The 26,167-nt window shown below is 32.3% G+C and overlaps 2 protein-coding genes across 2 annotated transcripts; both read left to right on the top strand.

The window, feature by feature from the left end:
* The first annotated feature begins 672 nt into the window (after window positions 1-672).
* Window positions 673-12,112, top strand: LOC132727076 (VPS9 domain-containing protein 1-like). The gene is made up of 5 exons (XM_060712489.1): window positions 673-809; window positions 5,992-6,194; window positions 7,803-7,875; window positions 9,615-9,719; window positions 10,860-12,112. Exons 2-5 carry the CDS (start codon window positions 6,032-6,034, stop codon window positions 10,951-10,953), a joined length of 435 nt encoding a protein of 144 aa, XP_060568472.1. The 5' UTR covers window positions 673-809; window positions 5,992-6,031; the 3' UTR covers window positions 10,954-12,112.
* A 5,218-nt stretch (window positions 12,113-17,330) lies between these two features.
* LOC132727061 (uncharacterized) lies at window positions 17,331-20,034 on the top strand. The gene is made up of 4 exons (XM_060712471.1): window positions 17,331-17,448; window positions 17,903-18,141; window positions 18,475-19,373; window positions 19,833-20,034. The coding sequence occupies exons 1-4, from the start codon at window positions 17,331-17,333 to the stop codon at window positions 19,993-19,995; spliced, it is 1,419 nt and encodes a 472-aa protein (XP_060568454.1). The 3' UTR covers window positions 19,996-20,034.
* Window positions 20,035-26,167: the final 6,133 nt, after the last annotated feature.

Raw genomic sequence — 26,167 nt, 5'->3', positions numbered from 1 at the left:
CAATCGAATCGTTGTTGAAGTTAGTGAAGTGACTCAAGTATGGATCTTGTATCACATGACTTTTTTGACAAATTAAAGAGAGCGGTAGAACTTAGATAATAGAGTAATTCAGCAAAGATTAAGGTGAGAGGAAGAAAGAGGTGAGATCAAAAGTTTCGAGTTATTGATATAAAGCTTGACATTATGATTCGTGAAGAAGGGCAGTGTATAAAGCAAGAGATGGTGAGATTTTAGCGATGTTTCTTTAGATCAAAAGTGTATAGAGAGCCATTACTGATGCACAAATTAAAAATAGACTTGAGAGAAAAATGGAGATTAAATGTTTCAAGGAAGAGACGAGGTATGAAATGATAACGCAAGACAGTGATGATCTTTTTGATGAATTGAATTGATGGATAGTGTGTACAGAAGTAGAATCGAGATAATGTTAGGTGGTTGAAAGTAGTTGCAATGAAAAAGAAGCAGATGAAAAAACCTTAGTATTGACGAAAATCTTATTGAAACTAGTTCAAAATTAATGAATTTATATAGAAGGAGGCGGATGAAGGTAAAGAAATAGATCTTCGGAGGCTTAGAATCCAAGTTTTTTTGAAAATCTTTGATTGATAAATTGCTTTTCATAGAATGAGCTTTATCATAGACATTTGAAAGCATTCTGAGGTGTTATTAACTGTGTGGAACAGCTAACAAGTGTTGTTTGTTATAGTGTTTGAACAGTTAGATAGTGCAGATGGGCGGGATCAGTGCAATGTGTTACTAGAAAGATACTTCTTTAAACCTGTTTGGAATTACCTACTCGCTCTATTCAGGTAAAGATGGTCATGGTTTTAAATTAAGTTCTTTATTATACCCCCACAAACGAAGTTTAGGGGGGGTATATAGGAGTCAGCTTGTCGGTCGGTCGGTCGGTCCGTCGGTCCGTCCACATCATGGTTTCCAGACGATAACTAGAGTTTGGAGTGAGGTATTGTAATCAAACTTGGTATATAGCAACCTTAAGTGGAAACCCCGGTTGGTATTGTATCTGGACCCCCTGGGGCCAAGGTCAAGGTCACTGTTACTAAAAATAGAAAAATGGTTTCCGGACAATAACTTAAGTTAGGAATGAGATATTGTAATCAAACTTGGTATATAGCAAGCTTATATGAAAACCCCGGTTGGTATTGCATCTGGACCCCCTGGGGCCAAGGTCAAGGTCACTGTTACTAAAAATAGAAAAATGGTTTCCGGACAATAACTTAAGTTAGGAATGAGTTATTGTAATCAAACTTGATGTACAGCAAGCTTATATGAAGACCCCGGTTTGTATTGCATCTTGACCCCCTGGGGCCAAGATCAAGGTCACCGTTACTAAAAATAGAAAAATGGTTTCCGGACAATAACTAAAGTTAGGAATGAGATATTGTAATCAAACTTGGTATATAGCAAGCTTATATGAAGACCACGGTTGGTATTGCATCTGGAACCCCTGGGGCCAAGGTCAAGGTCACCTTTACTAAAAATAGAAAAATGGTTTCCGGACAATAACTAAAGTAAGGAATGATACATTGTAATCAAACTTGGTGTTTAGCAAGCTTACATGAAGACCGCACTTGGTATTGCATTTTGACTCCCTGGGTTCAAGGTCACAGTTACTAAAAGTAGAAAAATGGTTTCCAGACAATTACTAGGGTTAGGAATGAGATATTGTTATCAAACTTGGTGTATAGCAAGCTTATATCAAGATCAAGATAGTTGGGATTGCAATAAATTGAAATAATTCTTTGTACACAGTGCTGATGGTACTTTATTTACTGTAGGTTTATTTCAAATTTTTCTTCAGACAACTTATTGTTCAAGAGTCAAAGTTGCTGGTGGGGGTATTAATCACCTTCAGTGATAGGTCTAGTTATTTTTTAATTTTATCTAAAAGCAGCAGTTGTATGGATAATTATAAGTGATAAAGATTTTTTGTCCATTTTGATATTTATGATTTGCCCAAAGTATAAGAATATTGAGTTTCAGGTAAAGATGGTTATGGTTTTATTTAAAGTTCTTTATTATTTGTATCTATTTTTATTGGCACCTAAAGCAGTAGTTTTAATTATGGATAAGTGATAAAGATTTTTTGTTGATTTTGTTATTCATGATTGATCCAAAGTATCAGAAATGTGGAGTTTAATGATGTTTAATGATAAGATCTTTTAATAATATATTCACCTTACTTTTATTTTACCATTTTATTTAGGTATTGCTATTCTCAAATATAATTTGTGTACTTTTTAGCTCACCTGACCACGAAGTGGTCATGGTGAGGTATAGTGATGGGGCTATGTCCGGCGTGCGTCGTCGTGCGTCGTTCGTCGTCAACAATTGGGTTGTTAACAGTCTAGCAGTCACAGTTTTGATTGGATCATCATCAAACTTTGTCAGAATGTTTGTCTCAATGAAATACAGATCGAGTTCGAAGATGGGTTATCTCGGGTCAAAAACTAGGTCACAGGAGCTAAAAATAGAAAAAGCTTGTTAACACTCTATAGGCTGCAGTTTTCATCCAAATATTCTGGAAATTTGTCAGGAAGGTTGTTTTGATGATATCTAGGTCAAGTTCGAAGATGGGTCATCTCCGGTCAAAAACTAGGTCACAGGAGCTAAAAATAGAAAAAGCTTGTTAACACTCTAACAATTGGGTTGTTAACAGTCTAGCAGTCACAGTTTTGATTGGATCATCATCAAACTTTGTCAGAATGTTTGTCTCAATGAAATACAGATCGAGTTCGAAGATGGGTTATCTCGGGTCAAAAACTAGGTCACAGGAGCTAAAAAATGAAAAAGCTTGTTAACACTCTAGAGGCTGCAGTTTTCATCCAAATATTCTGGAAATTTGTCAGGAAGGTTGTTTTGATGATATCTAGTTCAAGTTTGAAGATGGGTCATCTCTGGTCAAAAACTAGGTCACGAGCTAAAAATAGAAAAAGCTTGTTGACACTCTAATAATTGGGTTGTTAACAGTCTAGCAGTCACAGTTTTGATTGGATCATCATCAAACTTTGTCAGAATGTTTGTCTCAATGAAATACAGGTCGAGTTCGAAGATGGGTTATCTGGGGTCAAAATCTAGGTCACAGGAGATAGAAATAGAAAAAGCTTGTTAACACTAGAATCTGCAGTTTTCATCCAAATATTCTGGAAATTTGTCAGGAAGGTTGTTTTGATGATATCTAGGTCAAGTTCGAAGATGGGTCATCTCCGGTCAAAAACTAGGTCACAGGAGCTAAAAATAGAAAAAGCTTGTTAACACTCTAGTGGCTGCAGTTTTCATCCAAATATTTTGGAAATTTGTCAGGAAGGTTGTTTTGATGATATCTAGGTCAAGTTCGAAGATGGGTCATCTCCGGTCAAAAACTAGGTCACAGGAGCTAAAAATAGAAAAAGCTTGTTAACACTCTAGTGGCCGCAGTTTTCATCCAAATATTCTGGAAATTTGTCAGGAAAGTTGTTTTGATAGTTTCTAGGTCAAGTTCAAAGATGGGTCATCTCCGGTCAAAAACTAGGTCACAGGAGCTAAAAATAGAAAAAGCTTGTTAACACTCTATAGGCTGCAGTTTTCATCCAAATATTCTGGAAATTTGTCAGGAAGGTTGTTTAGATGATATCTAGGTCAAGTATGAAGATGGATCATGTCTGGTCAAAAACTAGGTCACAGGAGCTAAAAATAGAAAAAGCTTGTTAACACTCTAGTGGCTGCAGTTTTCATCCAAATATTCTGGAAATTTGTCATGGAGGTTGCTTAGATAATATCTAGGTCAAGTTCGAAGATGGGTCATCTCCGGTCAAAAACTAGGTCACAGGAGCTAAAAATAGAAAAAGTTTGTTAACACTCTAGTGGCTGCAGTTTTCATCCAAATATTCTGGAAATTTGTCAGGAAGGTTGTTTTGATGATATCTAGGTCAAGTTGGAAGATGGGTAATGTCCGGTCAAAAACTAGGTCACAGGAGCTAAAAATAGAAAAAGCTTGTTAACACTCTAGTGGCTGCAGTTTTCATCCAAATATTCTGGAAATTTGTCAGGAAGGTTGTTTTGATGATATCTAGGTCAAGTTGGAAGATGGGTTATCACCGGTCAAAAACTAGGTCACAGGAGCTAAAAATAGAAAAAGCTTGTTAACACTCTAGTGGCTGCAGTTTTGATTAAAATATTCTGGAAATTTGTCAGGAAGGTTGTTTTAATGATTTCTAGGTCAAGTTCGAAGATGGGTCATGTCTGGTCAAAAACTAGGTCACAGGAGCTAAGAATAGAAAAAGCTTGTTAACACTCTAATGGTTGCAGTTTTCATCCAAACATTCTGGAAATTTGTCAGAAAGGTTGTTTTGATGATTTCTAGGTCAAGTTTGAAGATGGGTCATCTCAGGTCAAAAACTAGGTCACAGGAGCTAAAAATAGAAAAAGCTTGTCAACACTCTAATGGCTGCAGTTTTCATCTAAATATTCTGGAAATTTGTCAAGAAGGTTGTTTTGATGATATCTAAGTCAAGTTGGAAGATGGGTCATCTCCGGTCAAAAACTAGGTCACAGGAGCTAAAAATAGAAAAGCTTGTTAACACATTAGGGGCTGCAGTTTTCATCCAAATATTCTTGAAATTTGTCAGGAAGGTTGTTTTGATGATGTCTAGGTCAAGTTCGAAGATGGGTTATCTCCGGTCAAAAACTAGGTCACAGGAGCTAAACATAGAAAAAGCTTGTTAACACTCTAGTGGCTGCAGTATTGATTCAAATATTCTGGAAATTTGTCAGGAAGGTTGTTTTGATGATTTCTAGGTCAAGTTTGAAGATGGGTCATCTCAGGTCAAAAACTAGGTCACAGGAGTTAAAAATAGAAAAAGCTTGTTTACACTCTAGTGGCTGCAGTTTTTATTCAAATATTCTGGAAATTTGTCAAGAATGTTGTTTTGATGTTTTCTGGGTCAAGTGCTAAGATTGGTCATGTCCGGTCAAAAACTAGGTCACAGGAGCTAAAAATAGAAAAATCTTTTTAACACTCTAGTGGCTGCAGTTTTGATCCAAATTTCCTGGAAATTGGTCAGGAAGGTTGTTTTGATGATTTCTAGGTCAAGTTTGAATAAAGGTCGTGTCCAGTCAAAAATTAGGTCACATTGCCCAAATATGGAAAAATCTTTATAACACACTAGAGGTCACATGTTTGACTCAGTCGCATCAAACTTGGTCATGATGCTTGTTTAAGACATTGCTTGGATGCGGTTGTGTCAGGTGAGCGATCCAGGGCCATCATGGCCCTCTTGTTTGGCATATTTGTCAGCAATGATTCAGGTATGAAATCGAAGGTGAAAAATTTAAAGAGTGAGACTAAAAAAAGGATTGGAGCAGGACACTAAATACAGTATTCCGGTATATACCGAACAAGATGCTTGAATGATAAAATGCTAAAATCTTGTCTTTTTACCCAACGGAATGAACTTTAACAAGTCTAATTCATCTTTTCACACCGATTTATGTATGATTATGAATGAAAAATGTAAAAATTAGCAAAAAAAAAAACCCCGATATTTGTGTATTTTGTGATCATGATTTCTGCAAGCGTCTAGAGGTACTGCTCCAATCCTGTATTGAGTTAAGTCCAAAAATATATATGACATGATATGTATAAACAATGTCTAAAATTGATTTAAGGTAGTCTTACTGTAATGATTTCCCACCAAAAAATAATAACATAGACCAGTATTGTAGCAGATTGGTTATTTCCAGAACTTTATTTTTTCAACATCTTGGGTATTTGATGATTTACGATCACTCATCCATTATTGCAATGCACTAATTTCTGGTTATACATGGTTAAAAATTATTGAATACCGAAGATTGTGAAAAATAATGTTCCGGAAATGACTGATTTATTACGACTTTGAAGGGAAAGCATTACAGTAAGACTACCTTAATTCAATTGAAATGTACTCAGTGATATACTGAATTGACATACATAAGTTTTGATTTTTTCAGACTTGCAAATGAACCCAAAGAGATTGCTTTAGCTTTCATAATGACTGAGAACCAGTCCTGTGTACCGCAGACATTTGCAGTAAGAGAGAAACTTTGCTTAGGAGCAGTCGAAGCGAATGATGAAGATCCATACCAGTCTGCTGTCACAGAACTTGTAGACATTATCAAATGTTCAACAATGTTAGAAAAGTTAGACTGTTTGGGTAAGTTTGGTTCTATCTTAAGGCCACTGATAGTAAAGTTTGTTTGTAAATGAACCATCATTTGAGCCACGTCACGACAAAATCTGCACAGTCTGAACAGGATCCATGCTGTTTGCTTACAAACCCTATAACAAGTAGAGAAACTGATAGCGAACAGCATGGATCCTGATCAGACTGAGCGGATGCGCAGGCTGGTCTGGATCCATGCTGGTTGCAAACCCACTATGTTGGTTTTGTCATGTTGCGGCTCATTTGTTTTCTATTTTAGAAATGAGAGTAGAGAGATTGTGTATGTAAAAATCAAGTTATACTGGTTTTTTTTGCTCACCTAACTTTCAAGTTTCCAGAAGTTGTTGGTCTTTGGGTGGTAGTCAGTCATTATTCACAATTTCTTTAAACAACATCTTTGTTTATCTACACGATAGACTGTTGCTAAAGGTACCTAATCCTAATCCTTACTAAATTTTGACGCATGTAAATGGTTTTTAGTCTGATGCCTAAGTAAGTTACAGAGACTAGAATTAAATTTAAACTAGAAATGTGTTCAAAGGACACGGATGCCCCAACTTTCTGCTGTTTTGTGTTGTCTAGGTACTGACATAAAGACAGATTGACAAGACGAAAATTATATGCCACCCCCTTTCCCCCCAAAGTGAGGGAATGAAAAAAATCTAGACTTAGATATTTTATATGTAGCATCACCTTGTAGGCCTCTACAAAAGTTTTATGAATTATGCCCTTTGGATCAAAATTAAACCTTGAGGGTCACTTAGTTTACATAGCCATCTGGAGCCATCATTACATTCTTGTTTCTGTTATGTGTTTGTTTTTTCTTACATGAAGATATGTTTATATAATTATTCTTTGTCTTTTAACCCTTTCCCCCATGAGCATATTGTGAAAAAAGGCCATTTTCACTGAAAAGCCTCCTGTTACAAGTTCAAACTGCTATGAAACTATGAAAAATGCTTCAATACTAATCAAACTTGGCACAAATGATGACTGGACCATTGCCTTTGTAACGACATGCTCAGTCTTAAATTTCCTGTTACCATGGCAACGAGGGGACATCTCAAAATTGCCAAAAATCACTTTTGTGCCTCGATTTTTTCCATCAAAATTTATTTCAAAGTGCTGCAACTTCTCAAGGGATTGAGATAGAGTCAAAGGCTTTTCAGCGTTGGTTACACGTTACCTTAGGATTGACCTGGGTTCATTTTAAGCCTCTCACAAGTCCAAAATTTTCTTGGCGATGAGGGGGACTCCGCTCCCTTTCTGGCAACCCCCTGATGTAATATTTGGATGGGGGACGGCGCCGAAAAAATGGTCACTTTTTTTAACAACATTTCTCAAACGAAAGACAGTGTTTGGGGCCTAAATAGGACATTTTTTCACTGTTTGAGGCCTCAAAAGGGGGGGGGGGCAAAAAGCTGTCGAAACACGCTTATATAAGGAAAAAGGTTAAAAACATGGTTTAATGGTCATTGTCCTCTTTCACAGATGTCTGTGGACCAAATTAAACTTAAATTTATTACTCAGCATATTGTCAGTGGATCAAGTTTGAATATATATACATACATGTTATATTATGTTAACATTTTTTTTCAGTCAGATCATCAAAAGAAGTGATGCATTGTGTTGAATTGTATTATAAAGAGAGAGATCAGGAAGCGCCAAGTCTGTATGTCTATACATTTTGTACTTTAATCAAAACAATTAGAAGTATATATAATAGTTTAAATTAAGAGTATATTTAAAAATTCAATAAAACTCAAGACTCATGAAAATGCATGTTTCTCCTCTTGTTTATAGCTTTACTTTGAGGAATAAGTAGAGCTATTGTAGTCACCACGACATCAGTGGTGGTGTCACACTTAAGTTAGATTTAAGTGTGTAAGTTTCTACCTCCAAAACAACTGAAAGGAATGGGCTTAACTTCACACACTTGTTTCTGTAATAATTTAGCATGATGAGGTCAAGTCCACCTTCTAACAGTCAAGGCTTTTCTTATTTTTTTGTCAAACTCTAAACAAAAATCAATCCCACTGTCTTAAGGACATCTTTTGTTAATTTTTAACTTGATTATATAAAAAATAGGTAGAGTTATTGTACTCACCCAGGTGTCTGTGTGACTGTCTCATGTTGGTTAAGTGTTTGTGGTCAAGTTGGTATCTCCAAAATTATCGAAGGGAATGTATTGAAATTTCACATACTTATAGAAGGGAATATATTGAAACTTCACATACTTATAGAAGGGAATATATTGAAACTTCACATACTTATAGAAGGGAATATAATGAAACTTCACATACTTATAGAAGGGAATATAATAAAACTTCACATTCTTATAGAAGGGAATATAATAAAACTTCACATACTTATAGAAGGGAATATAATAAAATTTCACATTCTTATAGAAGGGAATATAATGAAACTTCACATTCTTATAGAAGGGAATATAATAAAACTTCACATACTTATAGAAGGGAATATAATAAAATTTCACATTCTTATAGAAGGGAATATAATAAAACTTCACATACTTATAGAAGGGAATATAATAAAATTTCACATTCTTATAGAAGGGAATATAATAAAACTTCACATACTTATAGAAGGGAATATAATAAAATTTCACATTCTTATAGAAGGGAATATAATAAAACTTCACATACTTATAGAAGGGAATATAATAAAATTTCACATTCTTATAGAAGGGAATATAATGAAACTTCACATACTTATAGAAGGGAATATAATGAAACTTCACATACTTATAGAAGGGAATATAATGAAACTTCACATGCTTAAAGAATGGAATATAATGAAACTTCACATACTTATAGAAGGGAATATAATGAAACTTCACATACTTATAGAAGGGAATATAATGAAACTTCACATACTTATAGAAGGGAATATAATGAAACTTCACATGCTTAAAGAAGGGAATATAATGAAACTTCACATACTTATAGAAGGGAATATAATGAAACTTCACATACTTATAGAAGGGAATATAATGAAACTTCACATACTTATTTGAGAGCAGAGTAGGAGGTCATCATCCAAAGCCAATAACTCTAACATACAATTTGACAGAACTATGGCCCTTTTTGAACATAGACAATTCTACATTATCCAGGCTCTTCTTTAACTATCAAGATTGAGATGTGGTCAAGTGTATGCCGTCCTACCGACAGCTCGTTTTTTAAAAACTATACAAGTTTTGCTTTATAACATTAAAATTTGGTTTTGAAGATTTTTTAATTAGTCATATGGCTTTATATAAAAGTGTTTTTGCAATATAACCCTCACCTAGTGGTTGAGGCCGTATAAGCTCACAATAATTAAACTGGGTTATATAAACTGTCAAAATAATCTTTACCTTATAATACATGTACATTATCATATTTTCAGGGGAGCAGATGATTTACTACCTGTACTGTGTTATATTGTTGTTAAAAGTAGCTTACCTCAGCTTGTATCAGAATGCCATGCAATGGAAAAACTTATACATGAAGGGTAATGAATATTAATTCTTCTTAATTATTTAAAATTGGTGATATATAAATGGCATAAAACTATATGGAGACTTTTTAATGAAATTCTCAGTTTTATTGGTTTGAAGCTGAAGGTGTGTGTAAATACATTATTATGACATAGTAATTTTATAAGAAAGGAGAATGATTTTATAAGTCATAGGTAAATATTTTTATTTCATTGTACATAGTTAGGAGATGAGTGATAACAATCTCAAACATCTCATAACAAAACTTAAAACTTTTGTGTTAATTTATAGATGATTTGCTTTTAGAATTACATGTATATGACAATATATTTCATCTAGTTTTTCGTGTTTCTGGTTCTTTACATGATTGTTTGCTAGTTCTTCAGCTGTTTTCATTGAAGTAAATTATATACATGTATTGATATTCATTGAATTGGATGCAATGTGTACAAACTTCAGTACCAAATGTCATGAATTTCAATTAGATATGACATGTTGCTAAGAACGTGAATATGTTAAATTTCTCTTTGATTTGCTGGCTGGGCACTACGATTTTATATAAACCGGATTTGGCACCGGCTGGATTGTATAGACATGAATTCCACATTTCCTGATATTTTTGTGCCATTATACTGACTAGAAATTGTTTTGTTTAATACTTTCAGTCTAGAAATGAGAAATGTAAGGTATATTACTACATGTACATGTATGTTAAAGGTTATGTAAAATATAGGTCAAAAGAAAGATTAATTGGTCCAACATAGTAAAGATTGCTACACCACTTGTATAAGTTTCATGAAGTAATGAATAAGTCTTACAGTGACAATATTCTCTATTTTTCATTGTCAAATTGAACTGAATAGACTATATGTTTCAAAAGATTTCGCTGTTATAAAGGTGATAACCAACAGCTATTGATATTGTAGAATGTTAATATTGAATAAAATATTACCTGCCTATATTGAATGTAACAGATAAATTCTGATTCTGTTGGGCCACACAAGTTTTTTAACTTTAATGTGCAGTTTATTATAAAATTGCAAGGAATTATGACAAAATATAAATTTATTTTGACTTTCCCTTGTTAAGTCACTATATACTTGGGTATAATGTCACTTTAATTGTTTAATTATGTATATTACATTTATTTACAGGTATATGTTCGGTGAGGAAGGTTACTGTCTAACATCATTTCAGACGGCCATTAATTATCTCATATCTGAATGTATTGGAAACCAGGAGGCTTGATGTGACTGACATTAAATAAAGCACTCTTTTACGATTATATCATATAATTATATGTGATATTTCACTCATTTATTATGCCCCACTTCAAAGAAGTGGGGGTATATTGCTTTGCATTTCTGTCTGTCAGTCTGTCCATCAGTCTGTAGACCAAATGGTTTCCGAGTGATAACTAGAGAATGCATTGGCCTAGGAACTTCAAACTTGGTATGATTATTGTTCATGACCAACAGATGACCCCTATTGATTTTGGAGTCAAGGAGGCAAAGGTTAAGGTCATATTGACCTTGTAGGTAAAAACAGCTTCCCATCAATAACGTGACGAGCTATAGGCTAGTGGCCCTCAAACTTTGTAGGTGCATTGGTCTTGGCCAGTAGATGACCCCTTTGATTTTGGGGTCAAAGGTCAAGGTGACACTGACCTTGTATGTCAAAACGGTTTTCTATCAATAACTGGACAACCCATGGACCATTGACCTTTAAGCTTTACAGATGCATTGCTTTTGGTCAGAAATGACCTTGATGGATTTTTTGGGTTAAGGGGTCAGAGGTCAAGATCACATTGACCTTATAGGTAAAATATCTTTCTGATAAATATCCGAACAACTCATGGGCCCTTTACCTTCAAACTTCACAGGTGCATTGGTCTTGGCCAGTAGATAACCCCTATCGATTTAAGGGTCAAAGGTCAATGTCATATTGACCTTGTATTTAAAGACGGTTTCTGACCAATAACTCAACAACTCAAGTTGTTGGGTTGATATTTTTATATTAAACCAAAACTGGTTTTGGTATACACATTCCAAGGTCTTATGTAATATAACAACTTGGCTTTCGTTAATGAGGCCTACTTGATTCATAAAATTTATGCATATATTACTTAGTAAGATTTATAATACTTTTGTCATAAAATCGCTGCGCACAACCTTTGCGGTCACAATTGCCTAGTGACTAATTAATCCTTATTGATTTTATATTTTGGTCACTAGGTCAAAAGTCAGTCATAATAACATAATCACATGACTAATTGGCAGCCGATAGGGGGCATACATGTTTTACAAAGATATCTTGTTTTTTTTTAACTTTGTTGAATGATGATTTATTTATGATGCATTATCTTTTACCAAATGTGATAATTAAATGTGACGCAGATCAAGAAAAATGTGTTTTTATTTCTATAGTTTATATATACTATGTTAAAAATGTTCAATGGAAGAATATAGTTTTTTGTTGGATTTTCCATTAATTCACAAAAAATCTATTTAATATTTTAGATGAAATTTGATTTAGTTCTATCAAGAAAATCCCATGCTCAAAGGTTAAGGTCACTGCAGGTTACTGAACTTGGCATATGTTTCATGTACATAAAGTCTGAAGTGCTGTTGGAGTTTGAATCTCGGCTTAAACTTAACACTACCAGCAATAGAGAATGTGCTGTGTGCAAGGTCAAGGGATTGAAGTTTATTTAAATTATATGCAGCTGGAGTTTGTGCCTGCATGCATGATGGAATTTTAAAAGAAATTGGTATATGGATACTATTAAAAGGCAATATGTTGTTTTGAGTCCATACATGTATCTTCAAAGTTAAGGTCAAACTTGGAGGTCAAATGTTGAATTCTATCTAGCTTATAACTTTGCCATTACTTGATGGGTTGTCAGAATATTTGGCATATATCTTCACCAATGTCAGACTGTGTTGCATGCTGGACACATGTTCCCACCTTTAAGGTCAAACCTGAAGGTCATTTGTTGAGGTCAAAGATTAGCCTTACAACTCTGGTCATTACTTGATAAATTATTTGGTGAATGTCTTCACAAGACCTATGTCTGCAACATCAAATGTTGGACTTGAGGTCAAAGGTCAAATCGAGTTTGTGCACTATCCTCTTTGGTTTAAAACTCTTTTTATGCCACTGCCATAATAATGGCAAGGGGGCATATAGTACTATCCCTGTCTGTATGTTTATAAGTGTGTGCGTATGGAAACAAATAGACTGAAAATATGTTTAATTTAGCACATAAACTGGATCCAATGATAAGGCAAAAAGTACTGAAAATATTTTTTATGAAACTTGAAATATGGGTAGATGATAGCCTGGAGATTATGTACGTCTTTTTCTTTCCTCTCTGTGCTTAAAAAGTTGGTTGCTATGGCAACAAATAGCTTTAAAATATGATAAATATAACATTTGCGATTACTAAAAAAGTTGTGAAAACATTATTATGAAACTTGAATAATAGATAGATGGCAGTATGGAGATAATACACATCATTTTTATCTTAACTACAGCCCCGGGAGTATATTGAGACCAAGCGTCGGCAACCTCGTTAGATTTCTGATTCAAGTTTTTATGCTTTTTTTACTATAATAAGTTCTTCATTTCTGAAGGTATATACTCCAAACTTCAAATAAATGTTTCTGGTTTCTGATCATCATGCAACCACATTATATCTGAAAAGGTTTACAACTCTAGCACAAAAATTATCAGAATTACCCCCTTGAACTTATATTTTTTTTTTTTAAAAAAGGGAAAAAAATGTTTTGTTTTAGAACTTCTCTAATAAGTGGCATGGTGATTTTTTTGGATCGTTTTTTGTACGGCGTCTATTGTCTGTCCGTCCGTTGTCTGTCCATAAACTTACTTTAAACGACAATTTCTACTAAACCGCTTAGCCAACTTCATCCAAGCTTCACAGGAATGTTCCTTTAGTGGTCACCTTTAAAAATTGTTCAAAGAATATAATTTCATGCAGAACTTTGGATGCCATTGCAACCAAAAGAAAAAAATCTTAAAAAACCTTCTTTAAAAAACCCAAAGAGCTAGAGCTTAGGTATTTAGCACGAAACATCATCTAGCGAGTGTCAAACAAGTTTGTTCAAATAAGAGCCCTTTTAAAAAACATCAAAGAGTGAAGCTTAGATATTTAGCAGGGAAATGTCTACCAAGTTTATTCAAATAAAGCCCTTGGGTCAAAATTGCCTCCACCCCGGGAGTCATTGTTTTTTATTAAATGAATATAGGAAAAAATCTTCTTTAGAGCTAGAGCTTAGATATTAAACATGAAACATCTTCTAGCGTGTGTCTACCATGTTTGTTCAAATAAAAGCCATGGGGTTAAATTGGCTGCGCCATGGGTGGTCATTGATTTTCCTTATATGTACATGAAAAAAAACTAAAAATTTCTTCTTTCAAAAAACCCAAAGAGCTAAAGGTTAAATCTAGAAAAAAAATTCTTATGGATGTCTACCAAAGTTGTTCAAATAAAAGCCCTTGAACTTTATCGATACATTATAAACGATATTAAGTTTAATGTTACTTACTTCTACGCTTGGATGGGCATAAAGTCACTTTAAAACGTGTACATAACGTTTCTTTGACATGTTAGGTTATTTATATTATACTAATCTATTTATAGATTTTGTTTTTCCCATGATACTTCTATAAATATATACAGTTTGTATATAGGTTCGGAGTTTAAAAATAGTTTTACCCAATTATGGAAAATAGATGTTCAACATGTTTATGTCAATATACAAACAGGGTATCTTTTTCTGTTGCTTTTTAGATTTGTTGAATTGAAACATATTAACTTTGGTAACTTAATCAATCTAGTAAATCAGTAAAATGATTTCAAACTCTTATTAAGTTGCATACTTTTTAGCAAGCATTTACAAACTCCTAGCTGTGCCGTTATTACTTATTTTATTTTGTAAATCCTTATTATTCAATTAATGTCATTCTCGTTTTAAATTATGTTAATGTCATATTACGAGGGATGATCAAACTTTTTAGATGATTATTTCCCTGTTAAATTTATTTACACATAATTACAAGGGAATATATCCCCTAATTGATACAAGAAATATTGACAAATAAAACTGTTATGCTGTTAGCATGTAAATATAGGAGGGATAATCGAAAATTAACCGGACTTTGTAGATGATTGTTACCTGTAAATGTGTTTCATCAAGTACACGGAACATAAATTGGAATGTATCTATTTATAGGCGTAATCGGGTTTTCCCCGTTTTAAATTTAGAAACATAATAACCTGGAGCTCATTTATAGAATAGGAATTTATACGAAGTGGAGTAGAAATTTATTTAAGAAAATGCAACAAATTTCATTATTTGACTCAAAACATTTGTAAATATGTTTCAATATAAACTGAACACGCGTTGCATCTATTCAGATATCCATTTGAAATCAATCTAGCTAGCTTCTTCATCTTCTTCACTCGGAAAGGTAATTTAATAATTTATACAATATGTTTCTTGTTTTAAATGACGGATTCTTTTTATATTACTTTTAAATAGTTCAAATATTCGACAGTTACGTTTGAATTCAATATAACAATTGAAGTTGTGATATTATTTCAATCCGGCGTTTTTGTCTAGTAAAAAATTAAAAAAAATGTAATTTACTTAATATTCATTTAGGAACGAAACACCTCTTGTTTGTATGTACAAAATTAATGATATATATTTATATATATATTCGTTTGTAAGATAAAAATAAGCAAATATTTTTTTTATAACCATGGATATCAAATTAGATTTTTAACAAACACAAAGTTTCAAAAAAAAACAAAAAAAAAACAAGTTAGCTATTATTGTTATAAAACAAAGTTTTTATTAAAATATGTTGAGGAATTTTGTTTGATTTCCATAAAGAACAGTTTTCTGACATAGTTGATATTTTATTTACAACATAGGGCCTAAATTCATATTGTGTTTAGCTATAACTTAATTAAAGATAAAATATATTGCACAGACAGTACGGTAAAAATGTTTATTTATTTATTTATTTATTTATTTATTTATCTTCTACATCTTGATATACGACATCATGGCGACTTTCTTTTTCTTTTTTCATTTCCACACGTACAAGAATTAAATAGACCGTTTATTAAAATGTGGTTTTGTTTGTTTTTGTTTGTTTGTTTGTTTGTTTGTTTGTTATTGATTTTTATTTCGCCGAAATGTTAGGAAAACATGCAGAGAACCTGTTGCCATTTTACAGGCTGTGATGATATTTCTATACTTTCTGAATGAGTTAATAACCATACAAAATTATGATTGTTTTTTTTTTTTTAAATAATAAATTCATACCGTAGTTTTAATAGGAATTATTTCTTTTTACCTTTCCTGCAATATATGTCATTGTAATTTATAAACATAATTTCTACAAATAAATACCTGTCTCTTTGATTTTAAATTGTTCATTTGGCCTTTTTATCACACATCCGTGCCGATTTTGCAACTCCATAAATATGGTATTGCACGGCCGGTCATATATTTTGACGTGACGTCATTAGCGTTATACAAACATAGTGTAAAGACGCGCTAAATGATGGCATTATTCTATAGGCGCGTCAATGAAAAATGACTCTTATTTCACTTTAATCGGTGTTTATTTTGGGTGTGTGATAAATAGAATATTAAATTCATGTAAGTTCATCACTGAATTTATTGCACTCGTTGAAAAAAAATAATATTATGCTCGCCAGAGGCTCGCATTATATAATTTTATTCAACTCGTGCAATAAATTCAGTATTGAACTTACATTCATTCAATATCCTCTATTTATTTGTTAAAAGACTACATTAAATTGACATTTAATAAGCACCATTGTGCTATTTTCTCTCTGATTATGCATTCATATATTAAAGACCCATAATTAATGCCTCAGTATGCTTTTATTTCTATTTCTCAAAAGCTATTTTATTTTTGGTTTTCCGTTATAGTTTCTAAAATATTACCAGAACCATCTTTTGCTTCTCTTGCTTGACAATAAGTACAATTAAAGTGATTTAAATGTAGAATTTTGTATGGAAGTCAAAATACTACTTTGTCTACATTTTGCTACCTTTATGACAGATAATTTTATTTTGTTAAAATCTAAAATCAGAAAGAGCAAAAATTCTTTGTTTTATTTGATTGTTTCAGTAATCTTTATAATTCTGTCCTGCATTTTTATTCATTTTTGCAATTAAATTTATAACCTCTTCGGCAGCATGCATTCAGATTCGAGCTAATTTTCATGAAAAAGTTGAAAATGTATTTATTTAAAAGTATTTTTTGTGCAGTGTACAGTGATATTAATTTACACATTGCTAAAGGCATTTACCATCCATGTAAATTTCAAAAAGATGTCAAAATATGCAAAATTAACCCTTCCTGCGTTTGTCACGCAGTATGAATATGGATATAAATAATGCAAAAAATCAACCATTAATCGCACATAACATGTACATTTTTACTTGATTTTTTTTCCTTAAATCTTAGTAGATTTTTCTCAAGGTTGATTGTCTTCAAATATTTGACTAATCGGCAGGTTTTCAGCTCTAATTTGCAGAAAACTTCTTTTCTTTTAGATGAGCGACTTCAAACTGAAACGATCCGAATTTGTTATTTCTTGGGAAGGGTATCCACGTATTTATTACTTTAGTAGACGATTGGTAGACCTAAAAGCAAGATTTAAAAGAATAACTGGTAAAAACGCTTATTATTTAGAAAAAAGTAATAAAATATTTAGTATTTTGCATATCTTATAATTATAATGATTTAGTTGGAGCATTAAGTTCATATTACTACCTTAATAAAAACGAAACCAAACTTGTAGATTTGTATTTCAAATGAAATTTGACATTAAGCATTTAATTCAATAATTCTAGATCTGTGTTGAGTATTTACATTAACAGACAAATGAAATCGAGGTGACTCATAATTTACAATGAATTAAGCAGTCTAAGTGATCTGGTAGACATGTATTTCTTGGGAATTAAGAACAATGATATTAAGATTTATTTTCATCAAGATTTCTTCTTTCCTTTCTTGTATACTTTTAACGTTTTTGACTTCATCAGTAAAAACTGTTCTTAGCATCAAAAAGGCACAACATGTTTGTTAACAAATAAATAGTTCATGTTTTTATATTAATAAACAGAGGCACTGCCACGTTCTTTACAAGATGTCGAGCTTATAAATTCTACCCAAGAGTTGTGCAAAATACTTGACTACAAACACATCCACATTGTCACTAATGGTACAGAGGAAATTGCCACTGATGAATTATACTATGGAAGTTCGTCAAGTATAGAAACAGTATGTACAGGGAACAATGAATGTCCAACACTTATGATATTCAACGCCATGCTGGACGATCTAGGCGAAACCGGACTTCGTGTAAATACTTTTATTTTGTCGATCTGTGCTGCTAAAAAGACATTAAGCCCGATTTTAATCAATCTGTGAAACTATTGTCACATAAGTATCTACCGAATAAATAAGTCACGATTAAATGACAAGTTTAATTAACATTTATTCACATGGAGAGCCATGGTTTTCTCGGCGAAAATAAAAACCTCAAAATTTTACCTCTTGGGGGAAAAACAACAAAATTGGTACTTATTATAATACCTTTAGTTAATCTTCAGTGTTTTGGCATTGGAATATTAGCCCTTTTTCTTTTAAATTGTATTCAAGATATCTAAATTGTTTTATTTACTTATTTTTCAGCAAAGCATAGGTCTCATACACAATGCATCAGTATCGCAGTGCCTTCAAAATCCAGAACATGTGGAACCTCTCATCACACTTTGCAAACCAGGAGACAATTACTCAAAGGAAGAATGCACAGAATTCAGAGAGAAACTTCTGAATCAAATACGAAATGACATCCCAAATATTATCCCTAATACTGAAATCATTCTAGTATCTGCATATACTGACTTAAAGCATCATATATCATCTCTTTATGAGGCCTGTATAGCTCGTGTATTCTTGCGCATTCACGCATTCCTTGGTGGATTTATAAAAGCTAGAACTATTTTTTCTCAAAACAAAATGCATACCATGCCAGATTGTTTCATAGAGCAAACCTTTAAAATGTATTTAAGTAACAGATGTACAATGTATGAAGTCTGCAAAGACTCATTTAATACAACAATCTTTTCCCGACTCGCGCATATTTCCAAATGCGTGATTGTTTCGCCACTGTCATTCAAATATGCTTTGCCACAATGGTTATGCAACCGTCTTCTTCATGAAATTCAGTTGGAAGAAGCCCTGGTGAAATCTGTTTCTCCTGATACAAAATATTATCTTAGAAAATTTAAGCAGATAAGTTCTTCATTCAAAACTTCTACAAAAGTTGCAAAACATAAATGTGCTTCCAAAAACTCTTCAACCAATCTTTCTCTTGAACTTGTTGTTAAATCATTGTTAAAAGATTTTAACAGCACGAATATTAGAGCAGAGAAAACCTTGTCATCAATGAAGTCCTTAGCAACTGTTATGGGTAAGATGATGTTTGAAATAGAGGGATATCTAAAGCAGACGAACGTGCTTGATGTTTCAACTTTGCAAACGTTTTTCGACTTGGATATCCCGAGGACATTACGAAAGGAAATCATGGCGTAAGTAGATGTTGCCAACGTCTTATTCCAAATAAAAAACACAAAAAAACCACAAAAAACAATATACAATTGCATATAAAGTTAACACGTCTGGATTATTGCCTTTAAGCTTTTTACCATGATATTGAAGAAGTATTTCGGCCCTTTGAAAAACATGTAATGATATATAAACAATGTTAAGCATAGAATGTACCACTAACAATATCTGTTTTGTTTGTTAAAATCAATTGGTTGTTTAAAAATAAGCGTACTTAATTAAACGCTACACAGTTTGTTTATAAATATATAACTGTATATAACTGTATTTCTAATATATTGTTTATTAGATACAAATAAGGAACATCAAGATTTAACATGTACTCTTCTTTTCACAATTGTATTCACATTTTACAACAAGGAAACATTTGAAGTATCTTTGAAATATATATCATTGAGTTTTCTTCCATACTTTATTAACAGAATAAAGGGAGTTTATGGAACGGGAACAATCTATGGACAATATGAAGTCCACGTAGACGTGCAAAATGAGGCCAGAGTTAAAGAAATAACTAACATGGTGAGAACCCTGACCAACAGACATCGCTTCCCTTACTCGTTTACAATCAGGTGCATCGAGAAATGAAATAATGTTTTTATAAATTATGTTGTAGACTGTGAAACAGATTATACGTGCAATGATCAATAGGATATTCAATGGACGTTGAATGGATATGACTCTTATAATAAGTTGATCCAAATAAACATTTATTGAAGCAAATTGTTATGTAGCTGTGTCAGTTACGCATATAGTCTTTTCATTTGAATTTGAAATAAATATTTCATTATATCATACGTTAAACTTAATCATATTGCATAGCTATTGAGTGAGTGAGTGAGTGAGTGAGTGAGTGAGTGAGTGAGTGAGTGAGTGAGTGAGTGAGTGAGTGAGTGAGTGAGTCTATGTGTCGTGTATTTGTGTATTTTCAAAAAAAAACAATAATCTTTTAATTGTGTTCATGATTGTATAATTTTTTTTATTTGAGTTATGATATAAGTTAATTTTACTATGGTATGAAATTTCGTATATGTTGATTAATGTTTTAAAGTAATGATGTAAAAAGATTTTTGTGTCATGACCTTTATAATTAATGCGTTTTGTCTGCCAACACATTTTAGAATATTTTAAGTTGAAAAGTGATCAATTGTTCAATTAAGCTACATGCTAGCAAATTATTTTTCATATCGCACTGCATTCCAAACTATATTATCAATATGTTTTATAATCATTGTGTTATCAATACAGGGTTGTTGCCTATGGTTAGATATTTAAAACTAGATTTTATGTTATGCTTTTCAGTGGATTACTGATTTATCCGTGAAAATTATATTTGATAATTTCACAGTGAAAATTATCAAAATATAATTTTACTTTTTTCAATGACAAAACTACTTTTTTAAAGATTTTCCCCATGTGGTACCTCAATTTTATTATTACTGACAATTCTGACAATGTCAGGCTGTTAAAAGAAATAGCAAAGATGAAATAGATAAATAAATTAAATGTCAAAAGTAATAAAGAGAGAAAACTTACTTCTATTCCTTCAAATTCCAATCACCAAATTTTGTCTCTAAATTTTTTTGTTTCGTTTTTACAGTCTGAAAAATACATTTCTTCCCCATGCAAAACTGCGCTTGATGACATTTGGGCATATTAAAGTATCCTATGAGCAATAACTGCCGTATGCTTTATGTAAAATTGAAAAGCATTGACAGCCATCACTCGTAAAATAAGTAAAACAACCCAGCGTTCCTTATTTTCCATTTTCCTAGCTCCTTTTCTGAATGTTTTCACTTCTGTCAACACTTATTTTTTGTCTGTTACAATTCTCAAATAAGTTTTCTTTCTTTTTAAAAGGTGTAAGACTAACAAATCCAAATTATATTGTTCTGAATCTTACACAATTATTTTCCTCCCATGAAATACAAAACTTTAAAAAATGGCTGCCGCTTACATTTTACAAAGCCAGGTCTAATATAAATTCGCAGTAAGTAACAGAAATATGGATGGATGGTTGGCCTTTTTCTCCTACAAGAATTGTTTTAAAACAAGCGATCATTCATATTTTTTTAATAAAATGAATAAATATCACCGTCATTTAACCTTGATTGGCGGACTTATTTTTCAGCTCAAGACTTCTTTGTTTTAAATGAGAAATTCCGTCTAAATGGGGCTCTCAATGGGGGAAACAGATTTTAATATTAACTTTAAAATTATGGAAATTTCGTTTTAACTTGTTTTTAAGCATAAAATAAAAAGAAAATGTGTCTGTTTGTTGTGTAAGATGAACTTTAAAAACAGTATTCTCACTCGTGGCTGCGCCACTCATGAGAATACTGTTTTTAAAGCCCACTCGATGAAATAAAATTTCATCTTACACACAAACAAACAAATATCCTCTATATTATTGTAAAAGTATATGTTATAACTTTTAACGATTTTTTTACTAGATTGTATTAAAAAATTAAATGTAAATATTGTTATCGTGGATAGGTGGCTAATATCAATTCAATTCAAAACTTTATGGTCAGAGTCCCAGTTTACAATATGTAACAACATGTGAATATATACAATCATCAATTTAGAAGCATTAGTAGACGTAACAAAAATATAATCTTGTCAAAAACATTTAAAAAAACAAACAAATGATCTAAGCATGGAGGGGAAGTGATTGAACTACATTTTTTATATTTTTTAAAATGTAAAGCAAATTGATAGGTTGTATATGGAACAAAAATACCATATATATTTCAGGTCCAGCAGAAAAAGAAACAATATTATTATTATTTCTTAAGCTAAAACATACTCGTATAATGAAATTTAGTTTACGCTTGTATATAGATATGTAAGAACGAGGGCACAATAAGGTTACTAAATAAATTGCCATTGTCATTTTAACAGGTAATAACTATTAGTATTCAAGGACGTTTCAAACGTTTCAACTAGATAATAAATTAGCAAAATGCAAATCAATAAGAGGGTGCAGACAATCAAAGCTAATCTATTTATATAGTTCGAGATCGGAATTTCATTCGAATTACTAAAAATAGGATTTTTGGTGGTTTTATTTATTGAAGATTGTATATATTTATGTTGATTTATAGATTTAATAAATTTTATGAAGTGTCACAAAATACAAGTGACTTTATTCCTGAAATGTTTAATCTTCTATAAAGATGTGGTATCATTTTTAAAATTTTTTCACGTTAATACTTGAATTGTTTCAAATAATTTTGATTTCAAAAACAAGCCAAACAATATCAAGAAATATGAAGTTGGACGTTTTCTCCCAAAGTCTCTTTTCTTGTTTATGTCGTCATTTTTATCAGCTTCATAATACGGTAGCTGCGCTCGGAACTTTTCTAAACATGTTTAAATTTTCTTTAATATATTCTAGTGATATATACTCCCTCCTTAAATAGAAACAATATGTTCGTGTGAACTGGAAACATCAAGTAAACAATTTCAAATATCCTGTAATTGTGACAGTTGTGAATGAAGTCATTTAGATAATGCAGCTGAAGTTTTTACCCCATCTATAACCTCTGCAAGCATGATGGGATTTCAAAAGAAATTGGTACACGGAATCATAATCAATTTGTGTTGTGTTGTGTGCAAGAAGCATGTCCATATCTTCAAAGTGAAGGTTAAATCCTGTCTGGTTTATAACTTTGTTGCTACTTAATGGATTGTCAGAATAATTTTAATTGTCCCCTACGACCTGAGTTCATGACCTAGTGACCTATGTTTTGTATTTACAACTGCAATTTGGACTTGCTGTGTATTTGAACTTCGATATTTGTTGACCTAGATTTTGATCTGGTGACCTTCTTTATGTATTTTGAGCTGCACCTATAAAATTTGGATTATATATGCACAGTTTCAGACATAGTATTGAACGTTGACAGTAGTTGGCGTTGAATTTGGCCTAGTGACCTACTTTTTGGTAAATGGTGCTTTAGCTATGAAATTTGGACAAAATGAAAAGTTTCAGATGAAACATTAAACTTTGACGTACATTTCGACCCAGTGACCCAATTTTTGAAAACCACAGCATTGATTTGAACTTCAACCGCCTTTAATTTACCTAGTCACACACCGTATTGCTCACCTGAGCATTATATGTCTTATGCAGGTACTGTTTCTCAGATGAGTGATATATTTCACCTCCTATTGATATTGATACTGTTTTACCATAATAGAGAGAGCACTTATCATGTCAGCTGCTAGAAAATATTGTCCGACACGTAATTTATCATGGGATGTCACAAATGTGCATCATGATGAAATAGTGACATTGTGTCATGCTAAGACCCAATACCCCTGTCGTCAAGGTCACACTTAGAGGTCAAAAGTTATAACAGTATTTTAGGTTATGTTAAATTTTAGTTTCAATAAACTTTATAATAAAGTTTAACAAAATACAAGAGACTTTAGGGGGCGTGGACGGTAACTTTCCAGTACCGTCCATGAACAGGCTCAATCAAACCGAGTCTGCAACATTTTCAATTTTGCCGTGTTGGGCTTTCTTCAGGGATTCTTTATTTATCTATTTTATTCCTGAAAAATTAATGAGTTAATCCTGCCTTCTATGAAGCTAATATTTAGAAATATGAGGTTGGAAGTTTTCCCCAAAGTCCCATTATTGTTTCAGTCGTCTTAATATAAGCTTTATGAACGGTAGCTACCCTCTGAAAATTGCTCACCGTGTTTGTATTTTAGATAATTTTAAAAATAAGTCGGGGGGGGGGGGCATCGTGTGAACTGGAAACATCAAGTTAATCGTTTCTTCCTTTTATTATTTGTAGTCATTACAAAATAAGTTATGTTTGAGTTTAGTTGAACGACACATGTAAAATTATGTAAGGAAATAATTCACTCTAAGTCTTCTGGCACCAACAGCCCTACTATGCAGACAAAGATCGAACGGCAAATATTCAAATATCCTTTAATTGTGTCATTTAACACTATGATCATTTTTTAGCTCGTCTATACGAAGTATATACTCACCCCGGCGTCCGCGTCCAGATTTAAGATTAATGTTTTGGTGCAGTAAAATATTTTTCACTATAACTTTTTTATTTCTTATGGTATCAACTTAAAACTTCAAAAATATGTCATTATCATCAACCACATCTTATGTGACAAGGTTCATAACTCTAGTACCAATATTGCAAGATTATCTCACTGTTAACGTATATTTTTTTACTTAAAAAATTTTTTTTTACTATAACTTCTTTAGTTTTAAATGTATCTACCTCTTACTTCAAATACATATTCTTTATCATCAACCAGATCTTATTTGACAAGGCTCATAACTCTTGAAGCAATATTTTCAGATCTATCTCATTTTGAACTTGAAATTTCTATAAGAAATATTATAACTTCTTTATTTTTTCAGATATCAACTTCAAACTTAAAAAATAAAATAATATTTCTTATCATTACACACATGTTGTGTGACAAGGTCCATAATTTTAGTGTGACTTTTTCCAGAATTTTTCCCCTTTGAACTTGGAATTTATGTTAACAACAATAACTTCTTGTTATAAGAAGAAATATATTTATATCATAATTGGTTTTTCTTTCATTGTTTTGTTTTCCTTACTGCGTCCCGTTATTAATTAGTCGAGCTTCGCTGTCTCATGTGACAGCTCTTGTTCACTTTCATGCATTGTTGAAAGTAATATACATATATTCATAATATTACTTATTCTAATAGTGATTGACCAACAATTGTTGGCTGATAATTACTACTGAAAAATGTTTATGACGACCTATGTCATGAACTAGAAATGTGTCCATAGGACACGGGTGCTCCAACCCGCCACTGTTCTGTCAATCTTTTGACTCTAGGTCAAATATTTTTGGACTACATGTGCCACAAGTTGAAACCTAAGTTTACTAAGTCTTTTACTTAGTAAAGGGCAAGAACTTTACAAATACTGAATAAATCCACAAGCAAACCACAAGGTGCATAAGTACACATGCTAACCAACATTCTTGTAAACTTTCAGGCCTACAAGTCAAATTCTTTTTGAGCTATGCATGTACAAGTTGAAAATTGCAAATTTATACTACTGTAAGTCAAGGGCAATACCTCTAAAAAAACTGAAAAAAAATCCATAAGCAAAGTCCCAGTTGCAAAGATTTACAGTTATGTTGATCATTATTCCTGTAATTTAGTGATGTTGATCATTATTCCTGTAAAGTTGGTTGATTCTAACTCCTCAAGCACTCAAGGAACAAATAACAACATAATGAAACGGTTGTTACTAAGTCAAGGGAAATAACTCTACAATTACTTGCTAAATCCACAAGCGAAACCACAGGTGCACAACGACACATGCTGAGCAACCTCCCTGTAAGGTTAAATGACTCTATGTCAAATCCTTTTTGAGTTACATGCGACACAAGTTGAAAATTGCAAAGATTTTCTAAGTCAAGGGCAATAACTCTAATAATCCTAAATAAATTCAGATGAAAATACCCAGGTGCACAACTGCACATGCTGATAAACATTCCTGCAAAGTTGCATGACTCTATGTCAAATCCTTTTTGAGTTACATGCTACACAAGTTGAAAATTGCAAAATTTTACTAAGTCAAGAGCAATAATCTATAAATACTATATAAATCCACACAAAAATACCCAGGTGCACAACTACACATGCTGATCAACATTCCTGTAAAATTCATGACTCTAGGTCAAATACTTTTTGAGTTACATACGACACAAGTTGAAAATTGCAAATTTT

This window comes from Ruditapes philippinarum, unplaced genomic scaffold (genome assembly GCF_026571515.1).
Source record: "Ruditapes philippinarum isolate M1 unplaced genomic scaffold, ASM2657151v2 ctg123_1_1_1_1, whole genome shotgun sequence".
Lineage (NCBI taxonomy): Eukaryota > Metazoa > Mollusca > Bivalvia > Venerida > Veneridae > Ruditapes > Ruditapes philippinarum.
This window is presented reverse-complemented; position numbering and strand designations above follow the sequence as displayed.